We start from the raw sequence: 16,116 nt of genomic DNA on the forward strand, positions 1-16,116 counted from the left end.
AGCTCATTTCACATTTCTCCATGTGAACGGGCAAGTGGTGCGCACCCTGAACCAAAGCCGTCAATGAAAGTGTTGGATTACCCGGGATTAACATAGCTCTGTCATAATTCAAATTCCTCTCAGTAGTTGTGACAGAAATGGTGAACTTTGTAGGCAGCTGTGTGTAGCAATGACAAAAAGAATTGCAGTCCAGATGATTAACTGCAATTCATGGCGTTCAAGATAGGACACGATTTATGTCTGAAGTGAATAAACAGAGTGTGTGTGTGTGTGTGTGTGGGGGGGGGGGGGGGGGGGGGGGGGGGGTACTGTTGTGCGCTGAAACGTGATAAAACAGCAATAAACACAAGAAACTGGTCAGATGGATGTACACATTCAGTCGAGATGGGTTAGGTCAAGTTGTTTTTATTGGGATTTAGTGTGTTTGTTGCTTCCTCACCGCACTTTACAGCTCCACTGAACTCACTGCTGGCTTCATTCATCCTGCACTCCCTGTTTAATTCAACTAATATGTCCTTATAATAATTTATCAACACCCGAGACATTAAAAACTATCAAATTCACAGCTGGCTCTTGGCGCTCGTGTTGCGCAAAGCACAATTGCATACAGGTAGTACAAAAAACGATTCACAACTTAAATTACAAAAAACAAAACAAAAAAAACTAATACAACGGGGGAAATAAATCATAAACATATAAGGGGTAATTATGCTCACACGGAATTGGACTGATTGTCTCATAACTATAGTCTTCAACATATTTTCTCTTAAATTAAATAGTGCATCCAGGTTCTCGTTAGAGCTGCTCTCACGCACATTACACACACGCGCTCTTTACAACACAAGCACACACCCTTCTGCGCAACGCTTTGATCAAAGGGGCCCTTCAGCGTGCCAATGAAATTAAAAAAGAAGAAGAAGAAGACAAGGGGGGAGTCTTTAAGGAGCTTAGGAGAAAACCTGACCTATCCCTCAAACTCAACCAAGTTGGGCTTTGGATCTTTCGCTCTCTTGATCCCTTTTTTTTTTTCTTTTGGTCAACAAATTTGTTCCGTTTCCTTGATCAAAGTTAAGAAGTCAGTGTATATTCAATAAGTTAACCCAACAAGTGAGACAAGCGCCTGACAGTCTTGATTTATGCTTTGCCCGAGGTAGAAGTTAGGGCCTGTGGTCGTGGTGGTGGAGGGGATAAACGCCGCACTTGCCTCTCCAAACCTTGGGCTTTAATTTGTCTGTACAGTCCGCAGTTAATGGCAACTGTCCCTTTATTTTGTACCCCTCACAACACTTGGAATTTCCACGCTGATTGGTCTTTGTAATCCAGACAGTCCGCGTTGAAATTGAGCTTCCACGAAGACGCCGTTTGGTCCTTGTAGTCCAGGCAGTCTGCAGAGCCGCTGAACCCGAGCCCCGCCGGTCCATACGCCGATGAGGAGAGAGAGGACGCCGGGCTCAGGTGGCTAGACACCCCGTTGCTGCTCATGGGGCTCATGGCGGAGCCTGCGGCGGAAAGCTGGTGGTGCATGGGCGAAAGGTACGAGCTGCAGTCCATTCCCGTGAAGTAGGACGAGGAGCCAGTGTAACCCTGGTTGTAGCCCGTTGCCTGGGTGTAGGTCATGGGATATGAGCGCTGCATGCATGAGGAGGAGGAGGAGGAGGTAGACAGCGGGTCGGAGAGCGGGGAGATGGAAGCCGGGCTCCAGATAGACACAGGCGCTGCGCTGCTGCTCACAGACGGGACTGAAGTGCTCGAAGGCGGCGTAAACTGGCCGCTGGCTCCGCGCTCTGAGCTGGCCTCTCTGACCGGTGAGCTTTTCTTTTTCACCGGCCTGCTGACAGCCTTGTTCTGCACTCCAGTCTGGGTTTGCTGGGCCTGCTGGCGATGTTTGGCTCGTCGGTTTTTAAACCACACCTGGAAGGAAATGTCGCTTTCATTATTTTAGGTATAATTTTCTTTTTAAAAAATGCACACTTCATCCGTATACAAATAATTCATACATTAAAATACCGAACAGTAAAGTGCAATGGGGTGAATGTAAAAAGGGGATTCCTGAGCTGCTTTCCTTATTATCTCACTTCCTGTATGGCCTATATTTTGTTTGGGGAACAATTAAATCGTAAGTTGGAAAAATATAGATGTTAGAATTATGACTGGGCACATTTCCAGTGGGAATAAACGAGGAAGGGATAACACAGTCTCAAAGGGGTTGCTGTCAACCTCTCCGTCTCACCTTTCAGTGACACAATTACCAAATATCGACCTCCTTAAGCAGGCTCATATTATTAGCCATCAAGGTAGTCATGCTGGTGACTTACTTGCACTCTGGATTCAGGCAGGTTGATCTTTAAGGCCACCTCCTCTCTCATGAAGATGTCCGGGTACCGAGTCTTGGCGAACAGATTCTCCAACACGTCGAGCTGGGCCCGAGTGAAGGTCGTCCTCTCCCTTCTCTGTTTGCGAGGGGTTGCTGATAAGAAGACAAAAACAGCGGTTAGTGTCCCGTTTGGCATAATTTAAATTCAGATAGAAACTTCTCTCTTAATTCCAGACAGTTGAGAAATATGTGACTTTGTAGCCTATTATATATTATCACCTGAACATTAAATACAGATATCACTATTTTCGAAATTAATTGCGAGAACTCAACATTCAGTTAAATGTTTAAACCTGCTGGGCACATTGAAAGAGAGGCTTTTCTATCGGTAGATTACCTTGGTATCCCACTGAAGGATGCAGCAGGTCCACTCCTGAGGTAGATAAGCTCAGTCCGTTCATCGTGTAGGGCGGTTGCTTCAAATAGGACATCATGCTGAGTGCCGGGCAAAGGAGCACCAACGAAAAGCAATAAGAAAAATATCTCAGAAGAGTTTTCTGTCAGTGTGCGTGTGTTTTTTAATCCGCTCGCGTCTCTGTTTACTGAGTCAAGTCCTCCAGGTGAACCTGAAGTTTGCTCTCTCTCTTTTAAAACGACTTTGTTTTAGATCAGTCCGCCGATTTTTACGCGCTCCTTGCGCACAGATCCGGGTTTAAAGAAGTGGGCGTCCTCTAAACTCGCAGGGCTCTTAAAGCCAAGTGGAGACCCCCAGCTGTCCGTACCAGACTGAAGATGCTCTGTCTGGCTGACAGGCGTTTACGCCATCAACCCCCCCACAATGCCTCCCCTCTCCTCACACACACTCTGCTACTATAACCCCGCCCCTTACCCCCATCCCTCCGACTCACCACCCCCGAAACACACTCCGCTCCTCCTCTACTAGTACCCACCGAAAACAAAACATTGTCGTTAAAATGCGCGCACACACTGGGCCCCAACCGGGCTCACAATTAGCATATACCCACAGGTTGGGCGAATCTAAATAGACAGCTGATTGGGGGACATTTGCAGAAACAAAGCCCAGTGCTGACCGATAAGTAATGCTGATAACAAAAGCCTTTAGGAAACAAACAAAGAAGCCAGCGCTGCAAACTGAGCAGCTCATTCAAATACAACCGAGCATCTTTATTTCTTTATACCAGGGCCTTTTGTTCGATTCCATTAAAACTCCTGTACATTCAAATGTAACGAAATTCAAATACGAAGGGCAACTTCGGCAAATAATTTTGAAACATGGAGACATCACCCCCAAAGTGAAGGTTGACGCTACCTCCTCGGAGTGATTCCCCCCCCCCCCCCCCCCCCCCTCTCCTTCCTCAATGAATCGCTCCCGGTAATTAGATTTAGAAGGTGAGACTATCGAAACGTGTTGATTAGAGAGGAGCACCTAATCTAAACAAACAAAGGGATAGCCCTCTCTGTTTATCTCTACTGATTTTGGGGGAGGTAAACTTTACAAGAAAAATGAACATTTTAGCCCTGCATTGAAATGTTATTTTATGCCCTACTGGGTTTTCAAAAACAAGGTCTGCTGACTTCCTTTAAAAGTACATCTATTCAAACAACTCACACAAATAAAATAAAAATAATAAATAAATAAATAAAATCGAACAAAACAAAACAATATAATCAAATTACAATTTATAGCAATATTCTGGTGTCAGTTTATGAAGATGTCTCACCATTATATGTCTCATAATTATATGAGATTATATATCATTTTGTAGGCATATACAATATAAATTATTTGAGTATTTCAACCTGCAAAACAAGCAAATGTTTCAAGATCCTGGGAGCTGTGGTGTATTTCACATTAAATGAAAGTTTTAGTTAAAGGATTAATCAGTTGTGAGCCTATTAAAAGCACACTGCTTGATAAGGTGATAACCGCACCTAAATATTTTATTTATCATTTGGTAATAGATTACACCAACTTCCACATACATGCAGCCATCTGAGGCCTCTCGTAACGTTTCCACTTACACCTACCTGTAGAATAAGTTTTCCAGGACCCCCAGGGCGCTTCTCTCTCCTCACCCGGACCCCCTCGTTTTTATACAGCTAACATAACGGCCACTCCTATGCTCAATCTGTCACTTTATTTCAACCCCGTTCGATAATAAATACCCTGCCCGACTATTTAATTATTATTGGCTGCTAGAATTTTTTTCCCCCTCTTCTTCTCCCTTCTGTAAGAAATTAACGAGATAATCCGGACGGCACGCGCTGGCCTGATTACAGGACGCCAGGCACGACTCCGCATTCAGGCCTCCTTAATTTTCTGCGTCACGAAAATAAAACAAAGACTGGCATTGTATTTATCAGACCAGCTGACTGCCAGACAACCGCCCCCCAACTCCCCCATCACCCCCAAACCCCATCACAACCAACCCCACAACTCACTTTCCCAAACCTACAAATGCACGCTCATGTGGGCATCTATTATTATTATTATTATTATTATTATTATTATTATTATTATTATTATTATTATTATTATTATTATTATTATATTTTTTAACAAGACTTTAAAGATATTTTTTTAAGTGGCAGAAACGCCCCAATTTTAAACTAAAGTTTTAGAATAAATCAGACCAGAGATTAAAGAGATTAATCTCTTGTCTCTGAATCAGACAGGTTGCAGTTATTTTGAAAATTAGCTCAATAAATTACACCCTCACCCCCACTCCCCCTTCCCAATAGGCCTAATAATAGCACCAAACATAATATATGAAAAAAAAATATCAACCTACAACGCGATTTAGGTATGTTTACCCTCCTTTCTACAAGCTTAATTCCACCCAAAGCTTCTACTGAAACGTCCACAAATTGTGGATTGGTCCACTGTCCTGCTATTCCTCGGCTCACTGCCCGTTTGTTTCGGGCGTGCAGCCGGCAGAGGCAAGAGAGGGAAAAAAAAAAAAGTTTCCTCCTAAACACGCCTCCTCAATTATCTACCTGTAGGCTATCTTCATCGCGAGCAGCTCCCAGTGGCTTTAATTGTCAATTAAAAAAAAAATCGATTTAAATTAACAGTGGAAGTTAAATGAGCCACTTACTTCAGTATTTAGACGCTTGGTTTTTGGGTCATAGGCCTGTCAAGGATTTGTGTGCCTGCGGATAACCTTTGGATGTGGCTAATACCAAGAGATGCTCGTATTTATGGGGTAAGAAAGAGTGTGTGTGTGATAGAGAGAAAGGAAGAGAAGGAGGGGGAGAAGAATTTTATCAGCCAATGAAAATGAGAGAAACCATGATAGGCAGAGGTATCAAAGGATGCAGCTGAAGAAAAGTGGCCTGTTGGTGGCTGAGGTGCCTTGGGAAAATGATTTTAAAAGTAAGGTAATTACTTATATATTTTGACACATGTAACTATGGCATGGTATTTATGGGCCACGATGTGTTGCAGCAAAAAGCCCATCAGGACTGTGACTATCAAATAATATTACAATCAATGATCTGTGCTATAATGGTGTAAGCAGACAATATGACAAGTAGCCAGAAGACAAAATAAGATGTGCAAGCACATTTTTATTGAAGCTCTGGAATGAGTTAAAAAAAAAAAAACTTATTGGAGATCTTTAATGTTTGATTCTGTGCCAACTCCGTGAAGGAGATATGAAGAAAAAACAAAACAGTGTGCTGCACCCCTACCCACTATACCCCAAAAACTGGGTATAAGGTGTGGGGTGCAGGTTGCATTTCGGGATTAGATTAACAGTAAAGCTAATCCCTCTGTGTTTTCTTTTCGCTCATCTGTTGTGCTCTGGTTTAATCTCGGATCCCAGTTTAGTTTGGATTAAAAAAAAAAAAAAATCATCCGGTTCTGACGAAACTTTGGCCTCCACATCCCTAAATGATGGCTTTGATTGATGCTCCCAAACAAGCAGCAGGTTAGACAACTAATTAGGAGTCTATGTGCCAGATGAACAGACTGTGAGGCTGCTGGGTTGTTAGACAAGCCTGAATCAATAAGGCCTGGACTCTATGTGCAGCTACAGCAAATCTCAGCATCATTCATATCAATTTCTTGCATAAAAGCTTAAAAAAATTAATAAAACTGATTTTTTTTTTTATGTGCCTACTTTAGTCATTTCTGGATTTTTAAAATCCATTCTACAGTGTTTCACTGCAGGCCGCGGAGTTTTCCCATTTTCCCTCAACGATGCGCTCTAAAACAAACAGCCTAACCGGGCTTAAATATCTGGTCTCCTTGTCGTCCCACAGCGATGTTCTTGGCTCACGCGGAGTCCTTTCATCTTCAGCTCTGATATATAATTCATCGGAAAATATCTAACAGCCCTGGGGAGCGTTTCAGCTAAACGGAGCCGTGGTTGTTAAAAGGTGAAGTCGCTTGTTAATGTCTGTGGCAATATGCCCTCCCCTGTCTCCCGGCGAATCGACGCAGTCACGGTTTCTCCTGCTGTTAGGGAGACGAATTGAAGGCTAAGAATCGTGGGACTGAAACGCTGCTCTCTCTCAGAGTACTGGATAATGCTGGCATGAGGGAAGTACGGTGTGCTGCCTCCTCTCTCTTCCAGCAGCCGTTTGTGTGCTCCCTTTAGAACATGGTGACAGACCTCAAATATTTAAAAGGAAAAAAAAATGAGGGGGGAAAAATCATAATCTAATAAAAGAGCTTGTTCTCTTAATTCATAGGCCATAAGCTACATATACAATTTCTACAATGTAAACACTGCATACTGGATCTGTGTACAGTATTAGTTCATGGCATATTATTTTTGATCTTTATTAGCCTCCCAACCTCTCACTTCAGCGGTCTAGGCCTAAATCAAGGTCAAATCAATGACTTGGCCCACTCTGCCAAACCCATCTGTTACACACTGACAGGCAGAACTGTATTGGACATTATCATGATTTTTTTTTTTCATTTTTTTTTTTGCCATCTGCACCTAACAATAATAAATTTATTGATAGGCATTGTGGAAGAAAGCCATACATCTATTGATGATTACAAGACAACAAACTGAGCGTCCCTAAATATTGAATACTGTATTAACAGAAGAGCTTTGGGGAGCAGCTGAATAACAAAGACAAAGACCTTCTTGGCCTGTCTGAGGCAGCTGTTTTCCAGCAACTCAAAAGTCCTGTCACACTGGAAGAAAAAAAAAATGCATATAGACGTTTCTTGTGTGATATCATACGCACATTGCACCAGAGTTGTCTGCCATATTGGTTGGGAGGGAAATATGTGTATTCCCCAACTGGTTGGCAAGTGGTTTTCTGAAGGTTGGTGGCTGTTGCCAAGTGGAACTGGTTGCAAAGAGGGCGCTGAATCAAAAACCTCCCTGTGATTGTTTTGGTCAGCAGCAGGTTGCCGAGGTTGCCTGTAGTTTGCATGGAAGATGCTGACTTGTCTGCAAACACTCGCCAACTACAAGCTGAGTGGCAGTAAAATTTGTGCAACGCAAACCAGAGACGGAAACCATTCACCTGCCAAAGCAAAAGTTTTGCCTCAGTGCTGCAGGCAACATGTTATAAAAGATGCAACTTTTGCTTTGAAGACAAACAGTCTTCCGTTTCCGGTTTGTGTTGCATTTTTTTCAAGTTTTTGTACCATTCGACTAGTAGTTAGCAAATGTTTGAAGACAGGTTAATGTCTTTCATGCAAATTACACATTTTTACCTAGGGACAGGTAGTTGCCAGTGACTCACTGATCAGTCGCTAGGCCTATGTGACTGGGACTTTAGCAATCGGTTTCCTAGCAGCGGCCATCAACCTCCAACAACCACTTGCCAGCCGGTCAGGGAATACACATGACCAGTGGTTGACAGATGGTGGCAAACCAGTCTCTAGGCCTGTGTGACTGGGGCTTTATTCACTTGACCCTACACCGTTACCATGATTGTCACACATCCAAAATGGCAGACAAGTTAATGTGGTGCAGGTCACATGTCTGCAAACCTCAGTAGGTGGGACTACTGCAACTACTGTTGCTGAAAAAAGCTAATTGCTAACATAGCTTCAACAACTCTCCAAGTTTCTCTATATTTTGCTTTGAATGTCAATTAACTTCACTCTGAAATTTATTCTTAGCATCATTCATTTTAGTAAAGAAACATCAAAAAAGAGAGCAGAAGCTCTCCAAGCTTCCTAGTTTGATTAATAGTGGACTTACTAGCCAGGATGATGACAGGACAATGAGGTTGGCCTGAAAATGTTTGTCTAGTGTATCATATAGTTTGAACATGTCAGCTCTCACAAACAGTTTTTTTATGGTTACCTCCTCAGATCTGTGCATTGTTTAATCTCAAAAATTTGGGAAAAGTCTTGGAAATAGCTAGGGCATGGAGTTTACGGTCTACATTCAAACGTTGTATTTTTCTGCATCCGTTCCTGTGTCATAACTGTCTTAAAAACAATACCTGTTTAGTGTCTGGCAGAGAAGAGGTAAGAGGAGCCTCCAGCTCTCCATCCAGCACTGTTCAGCAGTTTATTGGCCAGAATTCACCAAAGTTAAAGTCGATACGTGAGTCACCCAGATTTACATGAGAAAATTCAATTGTTGCAACAATTAAATAAATAAAATATCAAATTTTAACACTTTTAAATGCTATTGTGACTGGGCCCAATATAGCTACACCTACTACTCCAGTGAAATAACTTTCTGAGATTCTTCTTTAATAGCTGGGTGTCAGTGCTGTGTTTTTATATTGCATGCACAGCACAATAATACTATTTTTCAGTGCCTCGTGGTTGTTGTGGTTAATATCACATCATATTCATGCCCTTCATTAAGATGCATCCACCACTTGTGGTTTCCCCATGGGAGAGTTGAATGTCTTGTGCCTGCTGGTACCTCGTTAACCTCCCACAGCCTGTGGCTATAGTGTTAGCCAAACTGAGAGGCCTCATACCTGGGTATTGGTCAGCAGGGACTGGCCCCAGGAGCCCAGGACCCCCCACCGGGCGAGGGGAGGGAGTCAGGCGGGACAGGGGAGGGCCCAAACAAAAACACAACCTGGCATCCCCACAGCAAACAGCCCACCTACTGACAGCCAGCATCTGGGGCAGAGCACACAGCCTCTCTATTCACATTCTGATGATGGCAAATAGTGAGCAGCAAACACACTTCAACCTAACACACAAATTCAAGACTTCAGCAGATTAAAATTAGTGCTGGTAATTTGTTTTTGCTTCTGGCGATGGCTTTGGTTTATTTCTTTTCTTTAATCGGTAAACTGTTACATTATCTTAGCTGCAACATGTGAAGTTTTCCCGGAAGATCATCCGAGAAATATACAGATGAAGCTTTTATAAGGTCAACTAAATGCTTTGAATGCATACATTCAAAAGATTAAAGTGCATGTGGAGAGCAAAGTTCGGAATTGCACGACAGAAAGAGACTGGGGAGAGAGAGTGGCAGAAAGGAATAAGGAGGAGGAGTGTAAAGTTAATCCAGTCTGAATTGATGGGCCCGGCTGCAGGAGTGACACTGAAAACAGTTTTTCTTTCTTCTTTTCTCTGCAAATTTGCTCTCCCCTCTCCCTCTCTCTTTGCTTCCTCCCGTGCCTCTCGCTATTTTTCTGCCTTCTTATCCTTTTTAATTAGAGGGGCTATTCTGCTGCATAGAGGACCTTAATCCCAACTGACCAACAATGTAAAAAGCCAGGCTTTGAACAGCCGACCTGCACCCCTCTTGGTCCCCAGATTCCCACCACCACCACCGCCGTCACCACCAATCATTGCACTGCTCTGCCACTCCACTGCTGCCACTGTTGGGAAAACAGGCTTTCTCCCATCTCCAGCTTTTCCAACATCTTGGACAAAGCACTTGAGGAGACATTGCAAAGAGAACTTGTCTCAAAGAGCATTTCAATATCCGCCAAAGTTTTCAAAAAGCGCCGGTTGGGACAAAACCAAGGTCAAATGGCAGGCGACTTTCATTGAATGAGTTATCAAAATAACCAAGCAAAAGCTGAAGTGCATGGAAAGAGCTCGAGGTTCCCAAGGAAGCTGTGTTGCTAGTTTATGGATACGATATAACAAAGTGAACACACGCTTACATAATGCATTTTCCTTGTCATGTTAAGATTTAAGTAGAGAAAATATTTTGAAATAAGCTGTTAGATGGCGCAGAAGCGCAAAGTGGGTCCCTGCAAATTCCCCCACTGGGTCTCATTTCCATATGTATATGGATCTCTAGATGGAGTCCATTAACAAACCCCTGTTGTCTTGTTAGATGATTATGTGTGGCCATTATCAGTGAACTACTTAGTGACTGAGATAATAAATCACGGGTCAGGGGGAGAACTTAATAAGGTCTTGGGTGAATTACTCATTGTAGATAACACTATACCTGAACATAATCAGTCATGTGCATCAACCTGTTTCATGCATGTTTTCCCCCGTTTATTAACTGACTTTAGTCCACATATTAACACTTCAGGAGGCCAAATAATTTGTCTTATAATAATGTCATAACAGAACACCAACTTAGCCTAAAAGAAATTGAAATAACTTGTCTGTAATTTTGTTCAAGCTGATTTCCTGTCAACTTTTTGCCAACATAGCAGTCTGACAAATTGCCATTGGAGCACAATAACAGTCCTCGTGCTTTCAACCTGCTCCGCATGCGAGTGATAGAAAAAATGAATTTCCTTTCACCGCTGACAACCGCAGTTTCCCTTTTTTTTTTTTTCTTTTTTTTTGCGTCGGGCATGCTGGCTCAACACTCCCTCACAGAGACAGGCCAGCCAAACCTTCTGCCTGGCTAATCACAGGCCCAATATTTCCATAGCAGGGCAATTCGATCTTGCTTTTATGTGTGAAATGGCTGAGGCGAGAGAAGGAGAGAGTCGGGGAGAGAGGCACAGTAAAACAGAGAAAGAATAAAAGAGCAATTAAGATGTTGGGTGAGTGGAGGACAGAGAACAGGCAGTCTGCTGCCGTGTGATTTGAGGCTTGCAGGCCCAGTAATTAGCCCTTCATTGTGAGATAATGGACTTGGCCAATCTTCCCGGTTCCTCGAGCTGCCCGGCTCGACTCGACCCACGGAAGGTCAAAGGGCACAATGTGCAGCTTGGCTCCTATATCTTTGTGTGGAGCCTATACTTGTGTGTACGTGCGTGACTGGGGGTTGCGTCATCTAAGATTAAAGTTCAAGCCAGAAAAGCGAAGCACAAAAGAAAAGCGTTTGCATTGACATAAATTAATAATCTCTCCAAATCTGTTGAAGGATAAGTCTGCGTTTAGCCTTTCGGGAAAAGTGTGCCAGTGAAAGCAGCGGCCAGCTTTGAGGCACTGAGTCATCACTCTCCTGGCCTATCACTCCTTTCCCCAGCCATCTTTAGAAAAAGCAGTAATCTGTGACCTTGAATCATAAGCTTTGGGTAAATCTATGTAATACGGGTATTCGATGAAGCAGTATTTTTCCTGGTGAGAGGCAAAATCCTGTTGACTATTCAAGGATTGAATCATCCACAGTAATGCCATTAGACCAGAGCAGCGGATTCCTCAGAAAATGCTGTTTAATTGCCAGTAACCAGCCATTGTTAGGTGAAGGTGACGTAAACACTAGCCGGGGGTGTTGGGGGGGGGGTTCGGGGTTGGGGTTGGTGCGGTGGTGAGGATGAAGCGTGTGAAAAAAGATGGCCCCTTCGGGCTTCAGCCAATCGCCACCACGAGACGGTTTACTCAGCCCGATGAAGCCCGCGCTGCAAAGTGGCAGCGGGCACCTGGCTTAACTAAAGTCTTCAAGAGTATAATGCAGAGTAACCCTTTCCTTTAATACAGGATTTGCTCAACAATGTGATAAGGGGTGTGTCTATTCAAGACAGACATTTTTTTTTTTCTTGGAGTGGCAAGGTTTTTAAGGATCAGGCCTTGTTGCTCACGTTTATTAGCACCGGACTCCGCAGCTCAGGGATGTTGGTCGCTGTAATCGTCGTGCAGTTTATCCATGTTTGTGTTTGGCTTTAGTAATGCACCGTGACACTAAGACCCCATTCTTGCACTGAAAATCTTTAAGAACAATACCTCTACCTACACCCAGACATTTATCCTAAGCCCATTATTCCAGCTTTTTAACAATAAAAACTGATATTAACTGTCCAAGTCAGCATGAACTGATCTAAAGCTACCAAAAGAGTGCCTTTTTTTTTACCTTTTACTTTGCTCGTTAATCCAATTCTCACCACACAGGCACTTTTTTTTATGAGAAGTTGAACATACATTAAGGTGCACTGTGTCCCTCCCGGCAGCCCTCCGCGCTTTCAGGCCTCTGTCTGGAGGAGGCAGATTGAAGTGAGAGGTTTGTGGCGGCCCAGGGCTCTCCTCCATTGTGAGCTGGTTGCCTGGGAGACAAGCAGCAATGCAGACAGACACTGATTGGTTTGACACTGCATCCAGGAGGCAAGAAAGAAGAGGCTTTTCTTTTCTGCTCTTTTTCCCTATCCGTAACAAAATATAAACCCCTTTTTTGTAAAGAAATGCCCTCCTCTCCTCTCTCCTCTTACTCCCCCCTGTTTCTGTTGTGACTGCTTGCCCTCCTCCTCAGCCTTTTCTCTTTCATTTCTATGACCCCTCTTTTTTTCCCTTTTTTTTTTTATCTCAGATTAAAACCCCATGGACTTTGTTTCTTTTGTCTTTCTCTTTTATGTCCCTCTCACTTGGCGTTGACCAGTAAATGGATCCTCGCATCAACAACATCACAGAATTACTTTTGTCCTTCATCCTCTAAAGTAGACGAAACAGTAATTGTAAGTGCAAACACGGAGGGCACTGTGCACAAACTGAGCCCAGTAGTTCGTCCTTGGGTGGACTCTTTTGACATCTAAGCTTTCCTAATCGCCATGCCTCGGGCTATGATCGCACTGTGCTCAATACTGGGCTTTTACACAGGATTTATCCTTTGAACTTATTAGCTTAGGACACTTTTTATCACAAAGGGCCAACCAAATGATATATTGCACCTGGGATTTTGTGTCCAGCAGGGTAATTTTGAATCAATAGCTGTGATATTTTGGAAACCAGCTTAGCTTAGAAAAAAAAAAAACAAAACTGGAAATAGCTCAGCTCTCTCTAATGATTTGCATCAATCTAACATGTCTCGACATTTTGGCATCTATTAGCATTAACTTGCTGCACACTGGGAAATGTATCTGTACTGTAAAAATAGAACATTATCATAGGGCATAGGCCAAAAAGACTCACCTGAAGCTTGCTAATCATCACTTTAAGTTGCGTATGTTGCATCTGTATAACTGTATAACTTTATACAAAAGTGCAGAAAAATATTTTACACTTAAGTGGTGGTACAGATTAGAGAAATAAGATTGTAACAACTAACTGATTTATGCCCTCGGTAAAGACTTTCCCGACAAGTTTCAATCATTAGTCTGAAGTCATATTAAAGACAACATGATGTTCATTTAGCAAATTATGATCTCCCAGAGTGTCCATAAGGGCAACAAAAATAAACCAGGGCCCTCTCTGTGATTGAGAAGAGTGGCTAATATATGAGTGTGCAGTCAGATTAGATCCATCCCACCTTGGGGATATCTGGTTTCAAAAAAGTTGCAATCAGGATGGGGAAATGCTCAGCTTTAGGCTTCAAGAGCCATATGACATTGTGGTGGCTATTTCCACCATTTATATACAGTCTATGGACGTTATACATTAATTAGTGAGCTTTATAAGTGCTCTGAGGGGAATTCCGTTACATTCAGCTGGAGCCATGCCAGCTGTTTCGCTATGATTCCAATCTGTAAGCAAAACTGTAATCTAAACAACAGATAGAAAGTGAATAGTCCAGCTCTTAGGATTATGGGTAAGTTAACTTAAATACTTGTCAACATAAATCCAAGAGCATTAAACTAGGAAACTGTGCGAAGGTGGACCCCCTGTCTTTAGAACTGATTAATCTTCCATGCAGATCACCAAAGGAGAGCACACTATCTCGATCCGCTTAATAGAGCCACTACTGCGGGCTTCATTAGTTTTAATATATGCTTTATCAATGCGTCCTTAGATGACTGTAGCATTTCATTAGACATGTCCTGCCCTCATATCTCACTTTGCACCCAGAGTAACATTGTGAAGGATTAATTTTATGATGGGCCCCCTGCCTCTTCTGCCCCCCCTCCCCTCCCATCCTTCCCTTCACTCCGTCACTTCTTCCCCTACCCACCCGCCTCTCCTCAACTCAGCTCCCAGCCACAGCAGGGGACCCAGGAGGAATAGTGTCTTTGTCGCCCTGCCGTTTTTCAGAGTTGAGGAAAAGAGGAGTTTAATCCTTATTGTCCAGGAGACTGCAGAGGGGTGAAGGGGGGTCCTCCGGCTGTTTAAAATGATCCAACCGGCCTCGGCTAATCCCCTCCTAACCCCCACTCTGGGCCTCCTGACCCCCCTCCCGGCCTTAATTTTAAACGCCCCTATATCTACTAGAGAATCACGCTATAAATGCATAGATCCATGCATATACTGCGGGATTGAATGTACACTTGAACAAATTAACAAAAACAAACAAGTTGACAGACAGACTTCCAGTTTTTCTCCCTGGTTTGGGGGGTATTTTTTTATATCCTTCAGCCTGCATATGGGCTTCATCAAGCACTAAACCCAGTGTTGGGATCTTCTCGACCAATAGAGTTGACTACGTTCATGGGGACACAACCACCCCCAACACACACACATTTTTGCCCCACACTATAAACAAATTGTAGATTTGTTTTGAAATGGCAAAAGCCCCATTTCGTGCTTAGAACTTTATAACATGACATCTGTGAATACGTGCGCGACAGTGACAGAAACAAACAAACATCCTGTCATCATTGGCGTGATTGGGAGTGAAGTGAGCGGATGTGTTTCGCCATGCAGTGTGTGATATACGTGCACGGGTAGGACGTGGGCTGACGAGAAATAAAAACAAATATAAATTTTTATTGTTCCTCTTATTAACCAAAGGATTATTGGAGATCAGACGGGACAGGGCTGGACATCTATTTGACGTTAAGTTTCTCTAACAAGACGGGTGCTCTCCACTCCGCACAAATCTTCTCCTTTCATTTTTCCTACCTTGCGCAGACACCTCCCTCCCTCCTTCTCCATCTCTCTCCTGTCCCGTCTTTATTTCTCTTCTGTTTCTCTCTCTCCCCTCCTTTCTTTCCTTTTTTGCACTTCTCCCTGAGTGACAGCTCAATACCCAGCTCTCCCAGGTATCTAGCCTCAGCAGATGGTTGACTTGGATCATGTTCATACGCCACGATCTGGGCTGGTGTGATAAAGACTGTTACAGAGGGAATATATGCTATCTCTCTCCGGCTTGCTCTTTCTTCCTTTTACTTCTCCTCTTGATCTACGCTGTCATTTTCTCCATCTCTATCCAACTCTTTTCAGCTCTTTCACTCTGCACTCTTTCTATTTCTACCTGGACCCTTCCCACTCTTCTCCTTGTCATGTCCTCCACCTTCTAAACTGCCTCTTTGTCCTGCTCCCCCTTCAATCCACCCCTCTGTGACTCCTCATCTCCTCCCATCCCTCCATCTCTGTGCATTGAATCTGGTGCTGCGTGATTGTCTCTGCTTCCCTGCTGGGCTGGCGCCTGTCTAAAGGGCCCCAGGACCCTCACACACTGAGGGGCTCCCAGCCATGCCAGCAGAGATCTGTCTACTCTTCCTCTCCTCTCCTTCCTCTCCTCTCCTCTCCTCGCCTCTCCTCTCCTGTCCTCTCCTTCCTCTCTCTCTTCCTCTCCTCTCCTCTCCTCTCCTCATCTTCACAG

At 43.6% G+C, this 16,116-nt stretch overlaps 1 protein-coding gene across 1 annotated transcript in view; it reads right to left on the minus strand.

Annotated features, from left to right (window-relative positions):
* Positions 1-399: 399 nt before the first annotated feature.
* Positions 400-16,116, minus strand: part of LOC115774590 (homeobox protein OTX2-like) — a 31,741-nt gene continuing 16,024 nt past the window's right edge. The window contains exons 4-6 of the mRNA XM_030721945.1: positions 2,712-2,765; positions 2,316-2,467; positions 400-1,911 (exon numbers count right to left, since the gene is read on the minus strand). Coding sequence (XP_030577805.1) covers positions 1,279-1,911; positions 2,316-2,467; positions 2,712-2,765 — 839 coding nt within the window. The 3' untranslated portion in view covers positions 400-1,278. The remainder of the gene's footprint in view (positions 1,912-2,315; positions 2,468-2,711; positions 2,766-16,116) is intronic.

This window comes from Archocentrus centrarchus, chromosome 24, assembly GCF_007364275.1.
Source record: "Archocentrus centrarchus isolate MPI-CPG fArcCen1 chromosome 24, fArcCen1, whole genome shotgun sequence".
NCBI lineage: Eukaryota > Metazoa > Chordata > Actinopteri > Cichliformes > Cichlidae > Archocentrus > Archocentrus centrarchus.